Genomic DNA, 20,621 nt, shown 5'->3' on the forward strand with positions numbered 1-20,621 from the left:
AAATTGCAATCCAGGAATAATGCAAATTTATTGATTTGGCTTTGCCTTTATAGCTGTCCCGTTTCATACTAAGCAGCTGTTATTGAAATTGGCTGAATTTTGGTAAAACACTCCCACTTTACCCCTGTTAAAAGAAGGGAGAGTGGGAGTGGGAGCTCTGAGGGATGCTTTACCAGTCTCTCAGGCTGTAAAAGTGCTGGTCATCAGTGCCTGTTTGTGGTGCTGGGTCTCACCTTGGGACCTAGAGGTCTGTGCCTCTCACTCCACTTTCCAGAGCACTAAAGAGGAGAGATGGAAACTGGTCCGGCCTTGGGATGGAGAGGGATTTCTTCTCTGGTCTCAGCTCTCACTTGACTCAGATGAGCAAATTTCCAAAGCAAATTATTGAAACAAGATCAAGCAAGGCACGGAGCTGGCAATTGGGCTGGTGTCACACGTTCAACCCTTTAACTCCATCCTCCAGTCACAGCACACCAGCTGGGTGCCAAGGACTCAGCCAAGTGTTACTCATCATGTTTTGGAAGCTCCAGAACAACAGGGAGAGTTTGCATTTCACTGGCTCTCCTCTGCCAGGAGAAGGCATGAGCCCTGTGTGGAGGAATCCTCTTTTCACAGGTCACCCAACAGGCAGGTTGGCAAACAGGCATTCCCTCACAAGAGCTACAGATAATTTCAGTATTAATGGCAGCATGTACAGAAAAACCCAACCAAACAAATAAAAAAATGCACAGAAGGCCTCAAAAGGGAGAAGAAAATGGAAAAGGGAAAAAAAAAAAGTGTGCACACTCTGGAGAGATACACAAATGTTGGTGGTGGGACTAGCCAAGAAGTAGACAACAAAAAACTAAAGATCACAATTTGGAGGACACCAGAAGCAACACAAAACTAAAGAGTGGCTCTAGACCCTCTGCACTTGCTCCATCTAAGCAGACAAAATGCCCTTGAATTTTCAAAGATGAAAATTTCATTTTCAAAATGATCAGTGTTTTGAATTGTAACAGCATTGTTGATGATGACTTCTAACTGCCACTCAGAACTGAATTTTAAGAAAGGGAAAAAATGACTTGCTTTATAGAGGTAACAAACATCCCAGTGCACAGGTACCTCTCATCCCCAAAGCTGGGGATATTTTCATTTCCAACCCTCCATTCCCATGAGAACAAATCAGGTAATGGGGTGGTTGAAGCACAGGGCATACTCATGAAACTGATATGCAGAAAACTATGAATTATCAGCCCTAATCCAAAGCCCAGCAGTCTGTGCCTATCCTCATCTGTGGCAATCAACTATCTTCAGGGAATTTAACTGTTTGACTCTGTCTTCAGAATGCCAGAAAGATAAGCAAAAGGTTCCAAACATGCAGATGATTTAGGAGAGTAATCAGTCTTAGAAAGACAACAGTGAATCATTCACCATGAGAAGAGTGGCTATTCTATTTTTTAAAAACCTCTCACCATATAATATTTTTAATTTCATTTTAGAAGGATTCTTTGAAGTGTCTAGATAATTTGACTCCCCATTAGCTGTCTCTTAAGCTTTTAATCGAATTCTAACCATAAAAAATGATTATATGCCATACGAATTTCATCAGACCAATTTCAAAGTGCCAGAAATAACCTTAGCATGATTTAAATAGCACCAACCTGAACCTTTGCAGGCAGTGCCACTGGCTTTCAGCTGTGTTCAGAATAGTTCAGAAGCAGCATCCTTTAATGTATTTTTTATTGTCAAGGAAGTCATGGTAATGGTGATTTTGAACTGAGGACATTTTTCTGCATTATCCTCTTATTCTAGCCAGAGTTAGGGACTCAATTTGAAATATATTCTTGAAAAAATAATTCTGACCAAAAAAGCCTTAAAATGAACAATTTATCACACTGGTATTGTTAGATGGGCTATTTCTTATCTGAAAGCAATCACCTTTGGTTTAGATTTGTATCTGACATAAAAGAAAATATATTGTTGAGTTTCACATTACCTTATGTGGGAATTCAGGGGCAGTTTCTCACATGAGGGTGTGCACAATGCTAGTGTCACTGCTGTCTAGACCCCTACAAAATTCCATTAACAATTTCCACCCTCGGGTTTAAGTTCCTAATTCATGTAATACTTCTGCAAGGTGAGGATGAGTTAGCTGCTGCTTGAGGCTAAAAAATGAAGGATAAAGTCAGTTATAAGGTCAACTAAGAGACCTGTGGAATTAAATCTTCTCTAGATTTCTTCTCTAGAGACCCAAGCCAATAGCTGTAAGTGCAAGATTGCCAAAAACAGCCCACATTTCATGCTGCTCTTCAGTGGTGAACCCCTCTAGTGATGCAGAAGAGTTGGTGTTCCCTACCCAGATGTCACCATAGTTAATCCATAAAAACACATTGCTTTCTAATATCCATTACCTGAGCAGAAAGAGATGTGCAAACAAGTTTGGTGTGGGTTTTACAGAGCTTCACTCTAACAAACTAAAAATGGAGTCGTATTTCTCTCTCTCTATGGGGCTTTTTAAGGATAAATTGGTTAATTAAGAAATTATACCTAAAATATTTTTACTTTTAACTTAATAACTAAGTACCTGTGGTTCATAATGTGGACTTTTTAATCTAATTACATAATACTACTTAAGCCCATGAACAAGAAGGTGAAAAAGAAGGACTTGCTTCTAAAGGTCTACCTAGTCTTAAGGACTAGCCTTAAAACATCTATCTTGTTTTAAATATATTACTACATTCTAAAACTCCAAGTTTTCTACTATGTGATATTACACACTTCTTTTCAAATGATACACTTATAATCTTAGCTCTATCATTTAATTTTGGAAGCTTTCTCTATGGCTTCAGGTCAAACATGGTGTTCTCTTGGGGATCAGAGCCTATCAGCACAGAAAGTCTAAAATTCTCAGCAGCCAGGGGTCCAACAGTTTGGGATCTGTTGAACAGCCTGTTTTAAATCTTCAGCCTATTCTGCGGCCTAGTCTTTTAAATCTTAGTATAATTTAGACAAGACAACCTTGCTGCTAAAATAGATACCAAGTCTTTCATGGTGTACGTGTGTGGCTCACTCATCCTCCCAACTGCAGTCTAGGTTGGTGTCTAGGCAAGCACATATGTAGATGTATATATACACACATCACCCTATACAGATGTATTTTCTGGTTTTAAGCACCTAAATGGGACTACTTTAAAAAAACAAACGTGGCTCAGAACAGAAGCACCCTTCTGACATTAGAGTGTGGTGAAAAGAAGCTCCACTTACGGGCCTTGGCAAGCTGTACTGGTACATTTCTGGCCTGTAGGTGGGCACCCACTGCACGCCCGCCCGCGGCCGGCTCATGGTGCCGGGGGCACTGGTCACCACCTCGGAGTAGGGCAGGTGTGGGGCCGAGCCGTAGGCGTCCTGCCGGGGCTGGCCCCCGTGGCCAGCAGAGGCCAGGCTGAAGGCCTCCTCCAGCAGCATGTGCATCTGCTGCCGCACCTCGTCGATGGACGGCTGCGAGCTCAGCGTCGACGTCTCCGAGTGGCCCTTGGCCTGCCGGGCCCTGCCGTAATTCCGCGGCTCGTTGATGCGGTCAATGTTTGTTTCTTCTATAATTTCAGGTTCGGTCTGGTGTGGGGAATAAAAGTGGATGGCAAGGCTTTACAAGACAGCAGTTGATAGCATTTACAAGATAGCATTTGTGCCGCTTCAACATTCGCAAATGTACCACACACAGATGTAACACACACAGACGTAACACACACAATTGGGAATTGTGACACTGCAGACACGTAGAAAATGGAAAAATAGAAACTTCCACAGACACGGGAGGGTTTGATGCACAGCCTTGGGAAAAGCTTGGATTGATGTAAAAATAAAATAAACAGACATTAAGCAGAAAAATCATAATTGTATGTTTCTATAGTTGTCAGTAAGAATATGCCTTAAGTAAGAAAAAAATTGTATTAATGAGATGGTGAAGTGTTTATAATGGAGGGGTGTAATTGTACAGAGTAAGGTAAGAGATTAGATATTATAATAGAAGCATATATGTGTATGTGTAATAGTAACCCATTGGATAAAAGTATCTGCATTGCAGTAGAAGTAAAGGTGATACGGTAGAAAAGCAAAATAAACCCTATGGCAACTGTCCATTGGATTAAAAAGTTATATATTGTTTTGTAACAAAGAACCTGTGACTGCTTTGTGTTATGGTCAACTGCTTGCTCTCATAAATCTCATGGCCTCTGATACTGCTGTTTATCTGAGCAATGAATCATTTATAGCCCAATAATAATATAGCAATATTATTATTAACAATAATAACATAGACACATGACAAATATTGGAAAGAAATCATACGATGCAGGGGAGTATAACAGCCTTTTATATTCTACATTTTTTGCTGGGGAAAGTAGCAGGGACCCTCTGTAGCAGATTCAAATGTCAATGGCTCACTTACAACCAATTAGAATTAATGTTTGAATTCTTGTCTTAGTTGTGGTATCAATGGCAGTGCAACTGTGCCAGGAAGAGTACAGTTCCCTAAATAGTGCCATCACTGTGAAGGACCCCTTACAAGGGACAGATTATTACAGCTAGAGAGACTGAAATTCCTTTGTTCAGGCTCTCACATTAAGATTTCTGAAGAACTAAAGTTTAGGAGTTTTTCTAAACTTCCACAATGACACCACAAATTCAGCCCTGCCCCTTGCAGAGAACAGTGTGGCCCAGCTCAGGGGTCTTACCCAGCCCTCAAACATGAGTCACAGGTATTTATGCAAAATTAACCCGGGAACAGGGAATGAAGCACATTCTCCAACCAGCAGACAGTGCTTGGGCAGCTTAGCTTAAAGGGCTACTCCTAGGGTGATTCCTTCTGTACAGATAAGTACAAACAGAAATCACCTCCCTGCTTTTTTTTGGCTGTAATTCCATGACAGAAAACAACCACCACATTTCAAGGAGTTGAAAGTGGAATACCACAGTTCATCTGTATTTTGTAAGATCAATTTTACAGCCCAGAGTTTTAAAAACATATGTTTTTAACCAGCAACTGATTCCTAATAATTATTTAAATACCTGTAAAATGCATTGACTGTGAAGGATAACTGGGATGAGCAGTAGGATCTGTGCCTCCTTCTATATATAGCATGTGCTTAAAAACTGTGCTAGTGTTTAAAATAGCCCTAAATAAAAGAATACAACAGGATGTTCTTGTTGAAAATTCCAGCACTATCCTGATAATTTTAGTGTTCTGTAGCTCCTAGTGTGGCATATTTTTTTCCTCTGTAATGGTGTTTTTCTACACCTGAACAGATAAGTGACTGTGCCCCCAAGCTTTTGTAAGCTGTAGGACAATCATAAAATATATTTATTCCTTATCAGAGGGAAATACCAAACTGGTGGTTTTTTTCTGTTATCGGCCACTCATAAAAGGGTTACATTGGTAGTGAAAACTGGTAATAATCTAAGTAAAATACTAATTTGCTTTCTCTGTTTTAAGCATAGCTATATTTTGTATCAAAAGAAAGTATGGCAGTAAAAAAGAAAGAAAAATTAAGATAAAAATTAAACATTTGCACATTAGAATTTAACCATAATTTACATAGTCATGGTTACACAGTATATTATCTAAATTCAAAATCACAAACTCAAATTCAGGCTTCCCAAGTTGTACACACATCAGACTGGGAGAAGGGGAATGCAACTGCACCAAATTATCTTAAATGAAAAAACTTTGTAGGAAGTCTTCAACTAAGAACTGTTCCTTAATTTCATTCCTTCATTTTGATTCCATTGGTGTTTGTGTTGCTACAATAAATAAAAATCAGACAAGTTTTAGAAAGCTGACTATAAAATGTAATGGTAGTTTGTGTAAGTGCAGCCAAAGAGCCTCTGAAATCATAATATGCTGCCTGGATGATTAACAACCATGGTTCTTCTATTTGCTCATGCCTGCAAAAATGTGAGTGGAATCCCACATAGACCTATTAGTACCCAATGCTGAAATAAATCAGGTTTTCTACTACAACTCACTGGTGAAGCCATTAGACCCCCACAGAATGTTTAAAATATATCACATGAATACAAGATTCATATTAGCAACCAACATTATGGCAGCTTTGAATTATCAATATAAAAGCTGACATGTAGATTTTGGAGAAAAATAATAATAATTTATTTTCCTCATATTTTAAAATCTATTTAGTTTCATCCTATCACTTTCTGAGTGTTATTTGTTATTATGTTTGTTATCCTTTCAACTGAAACATGTAGCCATCCTAAACAGAGGCCACCATTACATAAAGTCATACATAGTTACTGTATAATAGAAGGGACTAGAGGTACATGAAGAAAGCAAACAAAACCCTGCAGTGAGAGACAGACTTTCCATACCTCTTGAATAATTCTGCTGCTGCAACATTATCAGTAAAATTCTTTATGTGAACATTAATCAATAATCTTTGGGGTGCATTGCATTAATTTAGCAATATCAACTAAATTATGCCCATGAATTCTTTTGTATACTGATCTCTTAGACATGTATAATAAGGTCATTTTCTTCCTTGGATAGCTAAAACAGCCTAATTATTTTCTGCTCTGGAATAAATCTTATTAGAGCAGTCTAGAGGTTCTAGAATCTTTTGTTATGGCATTTACTCTACACAGAGTTGCTCATTAACTTGCTGAAAATAATAAACATGTCAATAAAGTCTTCTGAATCTAATTCCTAGTTGAAGATGATGATAGTAAAACCTGTTGGGATTCTTTGAAACGGAAAGCTAGGTATTGTTCAATAATAATTCATTTACAAAAGACACTATGAAGGCAAATAATATACTGAGAACATCAAACAATAGAACGTATACTCTAAAATAATCTTAAAAGCTACATATTCTATATGGACAAATGTAAAATATTGTATCTTTACCCTCATATCTTTACCAGCTTTTAGCTCTGAGAAACAGAACCACAATTCAGAGAAATACCACAAAAATTAATTATAGAGAATGAAGTATTTTTAAAAAAGTATGAATGAAGTATTTTAGAAAATAATTTAGGAATTTGTAATTGAAAGGAAACCTTGTGGATGTGCACATGAATGAGGAATTCTTAAGGAGTTTTCTTAAAGAATCTGGGAGATCTCAATCTCTTTTCTTTAAAAATAAATCATTATTGTTGTTAGGAAGAAAAACCTGAAAACACAACCTGGATTTACTGGTAACAGCTCAAATTCCCCGCACAATTTTATGCTGTAAAAAAAGTCCCCTGACTTTTTTAGGCAATATGAACTATTTGATTCATAAATTGAATTATTTGACACTGCTTATAAAATGAAGATTTCACTATTCTTTGGCAGGACCTGCTGCTAAATAACATGCTGGGAGGAAGAGTTTAGCAGCAGTCTGAGAAGGCTGGAACATTTAATATGACAAATTGGATGTCAAAAATGGGTACCAGGTGTTGCTGTATGAAACAGAAAGGGCACACGAGTCAGCACCAGAGCAGCCCTTTCTCACCCATGTTCAGAGGTCAGATTTCCAGAGGTGTTTAGCTGGTGAGATCCATGAATTCCACGGATGCAGCCATCAGAGGGTATCCTGGGAGACGAAGCCTGTCAGACACAGCTCCGAGGAGCCTCAAACAGGAGAGGGGGACCAGCCCACGCTGCAGGCTCAGGCTTGGCAGCTAAATTTCAATATCCTGTCCCATTTCCCAGCAGCATTTCTGTGCTTTCAGATGGGAAATGCATTCAGAGCTGGAAGAGGTGCACTGCAGTGAATCTGCAGTGCATCGGGCAGAGGGATTTTATGTAACTTATCAGTGAAGCACTGTGCCAGGGACAGGTCCTCCAACTGCAGCACCAAAGGCATGGCAAAAGCAATTTTTTCTGTGACATGCACACATCTCACAGCTTACAATTACTCAGAGGACACTTCAGAATCTGCATAAGCTCATTAATCTACTTCCAATGTTTTTAATAAATTTTCTTTAAAATACAGTTTATATATAGCATACACAATATATTGAAATATATTTTTAAAATCTGCTGCCATGCCTGCTCCCAGAATGTTTTCAACACTGATTTCCAGGGAAATATCCTCTGTGAAAAACTAGCTTTTATTAGCATAGTATTGGCATCCTAATTCCTCAGAAAGCAGTGTACCAGTCAGCCCACTCACGCAGCTCCACATGACTCCTGCAGTCTGATGGGAAGTGTCCAAATGCAGGGAATCATTTCAGAAATCTGACAACTACAACCTGCCCTGAAGAATTTTGTAAAAGGTTTAAACTTTCCTGAACACATTCCCCCAACTTTGGTGCCTTCTTTCTTCTTGCTAAAATCACATTCCTGGCAGAGAGAAGGTTGACAATGAAACATCCCCCCACAAAAAATGTTTTTCACCTACAATGTTTAAAGGATCAGCAACCACAGGTGAACTTCCTTGCTTTCCAGAATGGTTTAGACCCTCTTTAGGGCTGGCTGAGCAACAGTAGTTTGGACACGTGACAAAGGATTGAAAAACTCAACATTTCCCCAGTGTGGGGGATATTTTTAATCCTCCTTCTGGGTTCACACAGCGTCAACTCGCACCCAGTGTTTGTTCACACTGCACAAGACAACTCCTCTGCCTTGTACTGGCTGCATGAGCTCCTTGGACCATAAAGCAGCATCACCTCTGGCTGGGTCTGACATTTACCTACACAAAACTCTCCCAGTTCTGATGAGAGCAAGAGGACAATCCCTGTCCCTAGGGGATTTCCACAGAACACTGCCATTGGGACTTAGGTGAAAATCCCAGAACATGGCTCTTCATTCTTCTGAATCAGGAGAGCAGCTCCAGGCTGTTCTTCAGAACAAACAAAGGATTTTAATTGCAATGAAGAAAGCTCACTGTCAGGTAGCCACACACTTAGAAGAACTATCTAAATTCAAGATTTAACACTTTGGCACATAATGGGGTTTGTGCAAACACTTTGTTTGCATTTCAGACTGTAAAATGATGTAGAGTGATAAAGTACACAAGAGAGTCTGAGCTTCTTTTCAGGATGCCGAGTGCACATAAACTCCTGTAACACTAAATATCTCATGGCAATCTGTCATGTGGCTTATCAGTTGCCTGGAGCAAGTCAAGGCTTTGCTGAGCAGATTTCTCTGCCTATACCAAATAAACTTACATCATATCCACTGTTCCGGATGCCGCGCCTCGGCCTTTCTCGAGTCACCAGCAGATCCATCTCGGTTTCCCCTGGGCTGGGACTGTTCAGAGACTGCCTGCTTCTGTACACCGAGTTCTTCAGGGGCTGCCTACAATACATGAAACAAGAAAATGGTAAAAGGAAAAAGAAAAAATAATAACAGACAGTAATTGTCAATACTCACCTTTATTCTAAAATTATTACGTTCATAAAAATGCCACTTTGTTACAGGATATTCTTTCTACATGCATGAAGTGCTAGAAATCAGTAACCTTATTAAGAGATGATTAATTGCTTTTTACAGTTTAAGGAAAATAAAAGTTACATAAAAGACATGGACATTGTATGTGGGAGCTTGTCAGATGAAATATGTCCCAAGAAGATATCAGGACCCTTTTAACTTCAGCTGATATGATTCAAACTCATTTAAAAAAACATATTAAAAAATAACAGGCTCTCCCACACACACAGATGGGGAGCAGAGATTTTGGTTGCTGATCCTGAGTGCTGAGAGAGAAGCAGGAAAACACTCCACTGAAACAAACCCCCAGCACAGGGAACGGGAAGAGACACAGCAGTGGGAGGAAACTGTTGCAAGATGCTGGTTTTAAATAGCCAGTTTGGTAACTGGCCACAGCTTTCTCAGAGAGCTGTCCTTCCAGGCATTCAGCTGCTTCACTGGGACAAAGTGCTGCTCATCCCTGGGCACTGAGCTTCCACTACTGGGTGTTCCAAACCAAGGGGAAGCAAATGCAATAGAAAGGCAGAATAAAACTGAATATCCAAAATACCTGGTAATGTCTCCAGCAAAACCATTTCTGCCCTTGTTGCTGGTTATACAAAAACAAATGCAGCATCCCTCTGTGAAATACAGAGCATATCTGTACATATCTGCAGGAGGGTTTGCCAAATGGTGGTACAGAAACATTATGCTTCATCAAGCTGCATCTTTTAAGAAGACTACTTCTACATCAGCAGAGTTTGTGAGTTGTTCTCATGCTGTGTCTGGCCATTGCTCATTTTGTTGCACACTCCAGAGGTGCACTGCTCCTGTAGTAGATCAGTAACAGATGAAATAATGTCATGCCAGCTTCATTTATTAACGCAGTAATTACACTGCTAGAGCCTGATACAAAGTTATCTTTGCCTAGCCATGCTATTTTTCTGCCTTGTGCAATTACTCCATTCAGAATATTAAAATTAGATCAGGTCATCTAATATGTCTCTGTGCTGCTTATTTCACACAGAGGACCTGTCAATGCTCATAGTGAAGTAAGACAAGTTGCACTAATATGTCTGAAGTCACACTTTTAAATCACTCCATGGTTTAACATCTCAAGAACCATCAATGAAATGAACAGACAAGACAGTCCAAATTAATTCACTGATAAATAATTCTTCAGTTATTCCAGATCTTGTTAACAGCACTTTTTGCCTTGACAGATTAGAGCAGCAGAAACTGGTTTGCAGAAATCCGGAAAGTAGGACATTTACATGACAGACAGGATAAAAGGTAGGACAAAAAAACCCAATTTCACACTTCTGATTAAATAAATTACTCAGGCATGTACTTAGTTGTAAGACAACTTTCCAAAACTTCTGTGTGACCTTGGATCACAAATCACCATGCTCATGTTTCAAAGTCCCAAATGCACTGCCAAAGCAGAAGGCAAGCAGAGCTTTTGGAATAAGTTTCCCCTACAAAAACAATATTGAGTAAATTCTTCCTCTGACTATACTGTTGATATTAACAGAAAACAGGATTATGCACAGGGTAATCAGATCTGACAATCTCCATCTTCTTACATCAAAGGTCTCCAAAATTTCCTATGTTTTACAATAGGTTCATAAATTCTTAGTTGAGGCAATTGTGATATACTCTCTAAGGGATTCAAATATACAGCTCTGTAAAATGTGCATATTCTTGACCTGATTGCAAACTATTAAAAAAAAATCCAAGAATAGTGCATTTTATCAGTAGGCTCTTAAAAATTACCTTGAGATTGCCAATTACCTCATTTAAGAGAGTTTTACTAATGAGAAAGGAGGTATGAACAGGAACAACTGGCATTCAAATGGGTTAGGAAGTGCCTTCTGGGAACACAGCTGGAATGTTTTAAAACATGAGGATGATGGTACTGATGACTGAAAGAAGGCACTACAGCACAAAGCTCTGTTCTGGAAAAAAATCCAATCATGTAGCAGCAATGCCTTGTAAATCACTTTTAAATACAATTTAAAATTAATTCAAAATATAAAGGCAACCTTAAGTAATCAACTGCATAACTATTTTCTGATATGTTTTGGAAGTGCTGTAACAATGTGACTTAAGTTAGAGGAATATATATAAAACAGAAAAGAGTAGAATAGACCTTTTCCCTAGAAACTTTGAAATCTTTGACTTAGTTTTTAGTGATATCTTTTCAAAAATTGCAATTTTTTCAAGTTTGAATTGCTGTAACTATTCAAAACAGAAAAGGATATAAATAATTTTCTTCAATTATATGCTTACCCAGATTGCTTTTAAAGCAATTTTATCTCATGACAGAAATGCAATTGTTTGGATTCATTTATCAATAACCAAACCCCACACTACCTTGTAGTATTTTGCAATGTTTTCCCCCAGCAGTGCAACATTTTAGCCATCTTATTTTTGTTAGAAAACTAAGGACAGTAATTTTTATGTGTGTTGCAGCATATCAAATTCTGTTCCAGGTTTTAGTGTGGAAATTTAAGCACAGAATTCAGAACTGGTTTGTTTGTAAACATCTGCAGCATCTGTAAAGTTCATTAAGTGTTCTGTGTCTTCACAAAAAATGCATCAGAAGCGATTCTCTCTCCTCCTATGGGGACACAGGTAATATATTTAACAAGTCCAGCAGCCAGCCTTTCATGGTGTAGCTGGAATCATTGGAATCATTCCTCCACAGGAGTTTACCTGCCTCCCAGCAGTTTCTGTCATTCCAGGGATCACTGGCTGAAACAGACTGTAGCAAATTTACACAACACACAGGAAAAAATGTATGGGATCTTCCCACACACTGGCACGTGAGCAAACATCAGAGTATTTAACAAAAAGCATGTGGCTCTGTTAATGCTTCAGTTTAAAGTTTTAAACACTTCCTGTGAGCCATGTGACACATAATGAGCATCCAAATTAATGCCTCAATCAGTCACAGCCACACCAATGTGCTGAGGGAACTTTCCGGCTCCCTGGACTAAATGCATTCCTCAACACAGGTTCCCAGTGCTCTGTCTGTACCTCCTGGACAGAGTGTGCAGAGCAGGGTTCCCATGTAAGGAGGCTCCATTTCTTACTCTCTCAGTGCACAATAAATTGGAAAACTGCACAAGGAAATGGTGCCCCAGAACATTCAACATAACAGACAGCTGAGTCAGTCTTTTCTCCTCCGTGACCTCTGCAGCCCTGGCAAACAGCTCTTCCAGGGCAGTATCCCTCAGCCACTGAACTCTAGACCTACAGAAACACATCTGATCTCAGCTTTTGCCCATAGTCTGAGCCAACAGTGCTTTTGTAATTCCCATATACAGTCTTTTCCATGCCTGTGCCCTGAGGGTAATTGCTGCAGTTGAACTGTGTGCAGTGCCTGTGTCACCAGCAATGCTCTGATTGCAGTCCATTCATGCTCACAGGAAAATTCTGGTCTGAACTTCCATGGAGATGGGATGCAAGATTGCACCTCCAGGCGTGAGAGCCATTTCCAGGGGAAAGGTGTCTCAGTTTCTCTTTTTCTCTCATGGATCAACTGATCTTAGTCCCTGATTACAGTAAGAACCAGAGCCCTTCTGTGCAAGGTGTAATGGCAAACACTCTCTTACCCTCCTTCACGCCTCCAGAACTTCCAAGAAAGAGGAGTCTGCACACTGTGCTGTTCCTGGGGTAGGACTGGTGTGATCTCCTCTTTCCAATGTGCCAGTTTGTGTTTCAGAGAGCACCAGCAACAGAGCACCCACCCACGGCAGCGGCTCAGGCACAATCAGCACCTGCACCCTCCCCTCATTTCTAAAATGGGGTTTTGAATGCTACTGCTATGCCATCCTCAGGAGACAGTGAAGTGTTAATCAAACATTGGCAATGTTATACAATATGCCAGCTTCACGTGACAGATGAGCAAATTATAAATTTCTCTGTTAAAGGCACAGGAAGATCACCAATAGCAGGCACACACAACATCTTACAGATAGCATCGCTGCAGGACTTACAATGCACTTGTTCTGCTATCTCATGCCCTCTGCAATAGTTCTATTCAGATTAAAATAGTGACAAAATAGTAACACCACTGTATTTTGAAAAAGAACCAATTCAGATGCTAACTTCCTGCCTAAAGTCTGCTCTGAGTATCACCAATAACATTACCACCACTTTTTCTGTTTACCTTTGAGAATGGCTCACAAGAACTTGCAACAGTCCTTTCCCTCATTTTTTTTCTTTCCATTTGTTTGTTTTTATCCACACTGTAGTTTTACCAGAGAACATGTTTTCCATGGGCTGTAGGAATTTTCTTCATAAAGCAGAAGGGACCAGGGACCATACAACAAACACCTGACTCATTAAAATGGCCCCTCTGATTCCCAGGACATCAACTCTCCTCCCAGATGAAGAACTGCAAATAAAAAGTCTCACCTGTTCTTAGGCTCAGCAAATGGAGATGAGACATCTGCATCTGGATCCAAAATGTGGTCAAGTTCTTTCTGGTTTTTCTCATACATCCTTTTTCTGTCTGTCAGTGCCTTGCTATTATCAACCTGTGGGAAATCATAGTACCCTTTCCTCTTGGCTTTCAGGCGCAGCTTGTTGCGGTAGTGCTCTATATCAGACTTCTGCTTCAAAGCCTTGTTCACCTAAAAGGCAAGAAGATGTTTCAGGGCTGCTGGTGGGCTGGCTACCTCCAAAGGATCTCGTCAGCGCGTGTTTGATGCGCCGCGTGTGTCATCCCTCTGTAGCACACCGTGCCATCTGCAAGCAGTGAGGAACTGCAAGTGAACAGAGTCGCTGCATTTTTATGGCTTGGCAGATGGTTAAATAATTTTAGCCTAAAAAAACTGTGTACCATTACAACAGTGACTCAGAGACACCCACTGAGGAAAAACACGAGTGGTGTCAGCCAACTGCCATGACCCAGCAGTGCGCGTGCTTCGGGGCACAGCTCACCCGTGAAAACTCTGCTGGGGTACAGAGACATCCCCCCTGACTACACAAAACCTGAAATAAGTCACCACTGATGGCTGGGGAAGAACTCCAGTGAAATGCCATCAAATGTTTATTTTGTTTATACACTTTCTTACGGGCTCCTGTCAGAGAGGAACCTTTTAAAAAGGGGTGTTTGGTCCATCCTGGTACAGCTTAGTCCCATGGTTTCTCTTAAGCATCGAAAAAACTTCCCTCCTGCTTCAAACTTCAAGTTACTTGGAAATCAGGGATTTACTTGAGCTTCCAGAGTCAAATTCCAGTCTCCTCAAGCTACAGGAAGTGTGTGTGTAAGGGTGCACACAGCACCAGCAGTGTCATCCTGCTGCCTTACAGAAAAGAGATGCTGAAAGCTAATAAGCTTTCAGCTAAATAAGCCTTTCTCCAAGTTTGGAAGCTACATGGCACATCAGGACTTAAAATGCAAGTATGAAATGGAGCACAACAGGCTGCAATAATCCAGGCCACATGGGACCTCTGTCTTTTACAGTGTCCCTGGCAGCAGCCCTCCCTGCTGCTTTTAAACTGTTTTTAGCTGTTTAAATGACTGTTACAATGTGAGTTTGTAAAGAAGGCACCTCTGTGGCTTGTTCCCATCACGTTCAACAACTCCATAAAAGCCTCAGTCCTTTGTAAATGGACTGGTCTTGATAAAATCTACATCAAAACATGAGTATAAGTATTGCAGTCAAAGCATGCTTTTTGGCCAGCATCTGGACCAGACATTCGTGCCATCCCATTTTTTCTTTCAAAACAACTGCACTCTCTGTGCACAGGCTGGAGTGCAGAGCAAGGCCATGGTCCCACTGTCCCCCTTCTCACTCTGATTGAGATATAGTGCTCAGTACAGAAAGATCAGCCTGGCACCCAGATGATCTATGCATATTTTCATACCCAGCTACATAATTCACATAGGAAAAGATGTTATTCTGCTGCCTGCATTACTAATTTTTTTAAATAGGAGAGAGGGACACTGGGAGGATAGGAATATAGAAAATCACCTCTTCCAAGGTCACAGGCATTCACAGGTGCATTGTGAAAGAGCAGATCTAAAATTCTCAGGTCTGTGCACCCACAGTACTAATGGAACTTTATGTAGCGTAAAGGTGAGAAGTTCCTAGCAGCCCTCAACTCTAACAGCCTTAAGATCCTTCCACTTGTGGTTGTAGCCAAGGAAACACCTGGAGACACCTCTCAGGCAGTCCTTACCTCCCCATTGATGATGGCAGACTCCTGGCTCCTCTCTGAAGCCGCATGGACAGCAGGGAGGGCCGCGGGTTTGATGGCGATGAGCTGCACCGAGCCCGAGGAGGTGTCAAAGGGGTCCACGGTAGATTTGGCCACATTATCAAAGAGAATCCCTCCTTCCTCTTCATCACTCACGGCCACTAGAGCACATCAAACTCACTCAGCACAAAGACACAGACATTTCTGCTGCCTGCTCAAGGGCAAATTCAGCTAGCACACGCTTTGGATTAATGATGTGCTCAGTGCACTCGAGGTGCAGGCCTGGGAAACCTTTACACCAGGGAAAAACATCCCATTAGAGCACAGGAAACATTATGTATCCGAAGAACTGTCTGTCCCTTCCCCAAAGAAGGTTCCAATCCACGCTAATAAGATGGAAAAAAGGAGAAGAATGACGCAGGAAATGGCATGAAAATGGCAATGACAGTTAAGGTAGATGTTTTTCTAGGTTTCACATAGAAACACACACAGAGGTGCCCACGTGCCAAGGCATCAGTAGCTACACCTGATCAAACTCAAGAGTGCAGCTTTTTTTCTCTCTTATGCTGCAAGAACAAGGGCATACTCAAAATTTGCTAAAATAAATAGGTTTCTTTTTCAAAACTTATTAATGCTAAAAATGCCATTTATTAAAATAAAAGCATTTTCTGCTGTGTGTTAAAAATGCTTATGAAACTTATGGTATCTAATCTTATGTTAATTTTTTGCTTTGCAAGCAGTACATCAGGTCTCTGTGAAGTTAAACTGTTACAATTTCTTAAGAACCAGAAAAAGGTTTTTGTAAGTCTTTAAAATTAAAAGGCATGGCAAAGCGCCTTTAGTTTTAGATTTCTATATAAATAAATAAATCTCCCACATGCAATTGGGCCCTTTCTCCTTCAAATTTTCTTTGCAAACCTGCATCACTTTGTCAGCTGTTGAATCTGAAAAATCTTACCAACATTTTGAAATGAAAGAATGACACTAAAGCACGAGCACAAATTCTACAAAGAGATCCTTGCGAACATTTTTGAATAATTATGCTATTAGAGGGAAGAATGCTTGCTCCATCTCCTAGCTGACAGGAGCAGAGATCCTCTGCTAAAGAACAAAGTAGTCTGCTCTAAATTTATTTCCTCTGAAAATAAACTCTAGTTTAATATTTAATCACTGCACGAATTACAATGGACTTGTATAAACTCAGCAGTTTAGACAGCCAATGATTTTGGTAAGAAAATATTTGCCAGCAGTAACATAAAACATGAACCCACTGAGTAAGCTCATTATCTCTGTCTGTGCTCAGTGTGACTGCAGCTGGCACCACTTGAGCTTTTGAGCAATAGATGGGTTAAATCACTGTGTCAATAAATACTGTCCCTTCAGCTCCACAGAAGTGTCCAAACACCACGAGGCTTCAGTGGGTCTTGAGTGCCCCTGTCCCTCCTGGGGTTGCTCAAACACTCCAGATGTGTGTGCTCTGTCCCTCCTGGGGTTGCTCAAACACTCCAGATGTGTGCGCTCAGTGGAATGAACAGCTCATGAGCCCGGCTCAGTGACAGTGACCCAGACTGCCAGGGACCACCAGGACACCACAGCAGCAGGAGCAGGGAACGAGGGGATCCTCACCTGGCACTGACCACATGTTAGACATTACAGTGAGTATAAAGGTGAAGCATGGATGCTCTTCCCTGGGGGCATTTTGAAACCCAGTAGCCACAGAGAGCTCAGCTACCTGCAGATGCATGGGGTGTCCCTCAGACCTCGTTTCAGGAGCAGAAACCAAGAGTTTTCCTTAATGAAAGATAATTCCCCTAAGACTCATTAAAGGAAAGGAAAATTAAGGGTGAAAAGAATCAGAAACCACAGATGAGAGCTAATTCTGATGAGGAGGACTAACACCACAGAGCACTCTCAGTATTAGCCCTCTCAAAGGTGAGCACAACTCCTGCACCTACTGCAGTGCTACCAGCACGGAAATGAGAGCCAAATGGGACTAGAAACTGGAATTTTATTCCACCCTTCCTTAGCATTTGTTCATTTTTAGTGTAAAAGTAGCTTTTTTTTTCCCCCTGCCCCTTTTTCACTGGCAGGTGATAAAGAGAGCCTGTGATCTGCAGTCACTGGCACACTGCTATAACAGGGCAGGGAACTATAGCAAGCACTGGGAAATTCATCCTTTGCTCCTATCTCCTCCCAAGAGAATTTACAGCAATCATTTATGACATGACTGAACCATAACAACCTCCAAACTTTTAAAAACAAACCAAAGGAAGTCCAGAGAAACGTTGGAGAAGTCCTGGAGTGTTTGTCTTTGCTGTGTATCCCTGCCCTGGGCCAGTCCATCCATGGGTGAGCAACTGGCCAGCACAGGAAACTTCAGGAAACTGCCCACAAATTCTTCATAGTCACTCACAATAATCACCCTGGCTTGTTATAGTTGGCAACATGGTTTAAAAGTGATGTTTTAAATTTCTGTTTCCAAACAGATGCATTCCAGCGCTATTGTGAAGTTCCACTCCTGCCTGCACTGTGTGAGCACAGAGAATCAGAATCTGAGCAGCAGAAAAAGGCAAACCCCAACTTAATCAGTGCTTAACAGCAATTTTCCACCTCTGAAACACCTCGTGCCAGATATCTCACACCACATGATCCACTGAGATGGAATTACTCCTCCTAATCTTTCTGTGGCTGCAGCACATGATGAAGATCTATCCAGAGCAATCATTGATGCAGGTCGAGTGCCAGGTCCATGTTATCAGAAGGCTGATATATTTTTAATGATATTATATTAAAAGAAATGCTATACTAAAACTATACTAAAGAAAGAGACACTATATATCAGAAGGCTAGAAAAGAATGATAATGAAAGCTCATGACTCCTCAGAGTCTGACACAGCTGGTTGTGACTGGCCATCAATTAAAAACAATTCACATGTTTGGATAAACAATCTCCAGCCCACATTCCAGCAAAACTTGGAGAAGCTGAGGCTTCTCATCTTCCCAGGAGAAGAAATCCTGGTGAAGGAGTTTTTCAGAAAATATCACGGTGACACCTGAGGAGCAGCAGCATCCCTGAAGCTCTGTCTCCACACCTCTGCAGCCATCAGAACACGAGGTCTGCCCCAGGGATGCTGTCCTCCCGTTTCCAGGCAGCTCTGAGCTATTCCAGCCAGCAATGCCAGCAGGTGGTGCTGCCCACTCGTGACCAGCTGGTCCCATGGAAAAGGAGCTCTGGGACTGCAGCGGTGAACGGTTAAAAAACACTTAGGCACGTGAAGTAGTCTGGTTTTATCTAGTTAATAATTTAGAGAAAAAAAAAAAAAGTTATGCTTTGCTTTTGGTCAGGCAAAGATTTCAATGAGGCCATGGAAGATTCCTTGTCTCCTCTCTCTTTCCCTCTACCTTGTCTTTCCTGCCCTCTCCATCATCAAAATATGCTGGAATGCAGAAAAAAGAGGACTGAAATACTTGCACTTTAAAAAAAATTAATAAAATTAAGGACATTTAAATTACCTGTGAATCAGGTAACCCTCCAGCCAAACACCTGAAACAAAGATTTGTGCTGTACTGCTCAGAAAGATTTTGGAAGGCCTCAGAAAAAGAATGACATCAATAGAGAAAAACACATAAAGCCAAAACTTGGGAAACACCTGCAAGAAGGTGGACAGGCTCTGCCTTTTCTTACTTCACTCATGAAGTATTTTTGAAGATTTATTTTAGATGAAGGGAAGGCAAACATTGTAACCATACCTACAGTACATATCTACAGTTTGACAAAGAGCAAGCAGTGTCACCTATCTAAAAAAGCTCCTTAGGAAAGAGTCCAGGTATCAGTATTTCATACAGAAATCCTGACTCCTGAATATGATTTAATAATGGGGAACTAAATTTCATTTTAGAGAAAATCTCTATATAAAGAAAAAAAAAAATAGACTTTTTTCTATATCATCCAAGTTATTGGATGATATATGATAGATGATAGATGACTATCTCCAGAAAGATACAAAAAGAAGCTTTAAACAATTAAAAAAAATCTGTTTCTGAAGGAGTTTATAAGCCTACAAGTAAAATACAAGTTTCCCAACATTAGCATCTGAACCTATCTGGACAGAAATACCTGTCTGTAAGATATTGCAGTGTAACAGAAAACACACTTGTGTACACACACACCCTTCCACAATTACACCCAGCTCTGAGACACTGCAATGCTAAACCTCTCACAAACAGCACAAATACTGTATTTTCAGAAGCAGACAGCTTACAGACTAATGGAAGCAGCTCATGATTCCTCCTGGACAGTATTTCCTTGGGTGTAAACTCTGCTAAATGCTTGGTGATGTGCCTGAAGTGTTGTAGTCCTGGCTTTGCCTGGGATCCTGAAGCAGGAGCCACCTGAGCAGATCATTTGAGATCTCCAAAGTGGTATTTGCAGGTTTCCAATGAAACTCTGTACACAGGCTGAGTATTTGTCCCTCAGCTGCTTGTTTGGTTCCCATTTTGTGAAGGTTTCCTGTCCTTATAAGAGGAGCAAGGATCTCTCTCTCTGGTTCTCTTCTTCAACCACATCTGCTTCATCTTTTTAAACATCAAAGTCTTTCAAAAAGAGACTACATATTTTACAATGCTTCTAGTGAATCCACCAGCCCCCTTTCTTGGCTCACACTTCTGTAATAAGTAGGTACATTCATTAATTAAAAGAAAATTATTTAACTGACAAGGATGATGAACACACAAAGACAGGGAAGACATGAGAGCCTACAACAGAAACTTCTTCAAGGAAATGGTGCCCTAGGAGTTTTAAAAACCTTTGCAAAAATACTTTTCTGTTTGCACAATAAAACTGTACACTTCTCTTCTTCAGTGCTGACATACTAGTGAAAAATCTCAGCCATCCACACTGCCACTGGGTCTGATGGCATGAACATCTACATGTTCTTTACATTACTGCTTGGATGAAAACTCCTGTCAGACTCCATTAGTGGTAGAGCCAAAGTCATCCAGAGGGGAAGGCAAA

General features: G+C 40.6%; 1 protein-coding gene across 1 annotated transcript in view; it reads right to left on the bottom strand.

Moving 5' to 3' along the window:
* KIAA1549L (KIAA1549 like) overlaps window positions 1-20,621 on the bottom strand; it is a 130,446-nt gene that overhangs the window by 16,843 nt on the left and 92,982 nt on the right. Inside the window, exons 14-17 of the mRNA XM_059848125.1 lie at window positions 15,590-15,768; window positions 13,817-14,034; window positions 9,151-9,280; window positions 3,247-3,594 (exon numbers count right to left, since the gene is read on the bottom strand). Of these exons, the coding sequence (XP_059704108.1) occupies window positions 3,247-3,594; window positions 9,151-9,280; window positions 13,817-14,034; window positions 15,590-15,768 (875 nt within the window). The remainder of the gene's footprint in view (window positions 1-3,246; window positions 3,595-9,150; window positions 9,281-13,816; window positions 14,035-15,589; window positions 15,769-20,621) is intronic.

This window comes from Haemorhous mexicanus, chromosome 6 (genome assembly GCF_027477595.1).
Source record: "Haemorhous mexicanus isolate bHaeMex1 chromosome 6, bHaeMex1.pri, whole genome shotgun sequence".
Taxonomy (NCBI): Eukaryota; Metazoa; Chordata; class Aves; order Passeriformes; family Fringillidae; genus Haemorhous; species Haemorhous mexicanus.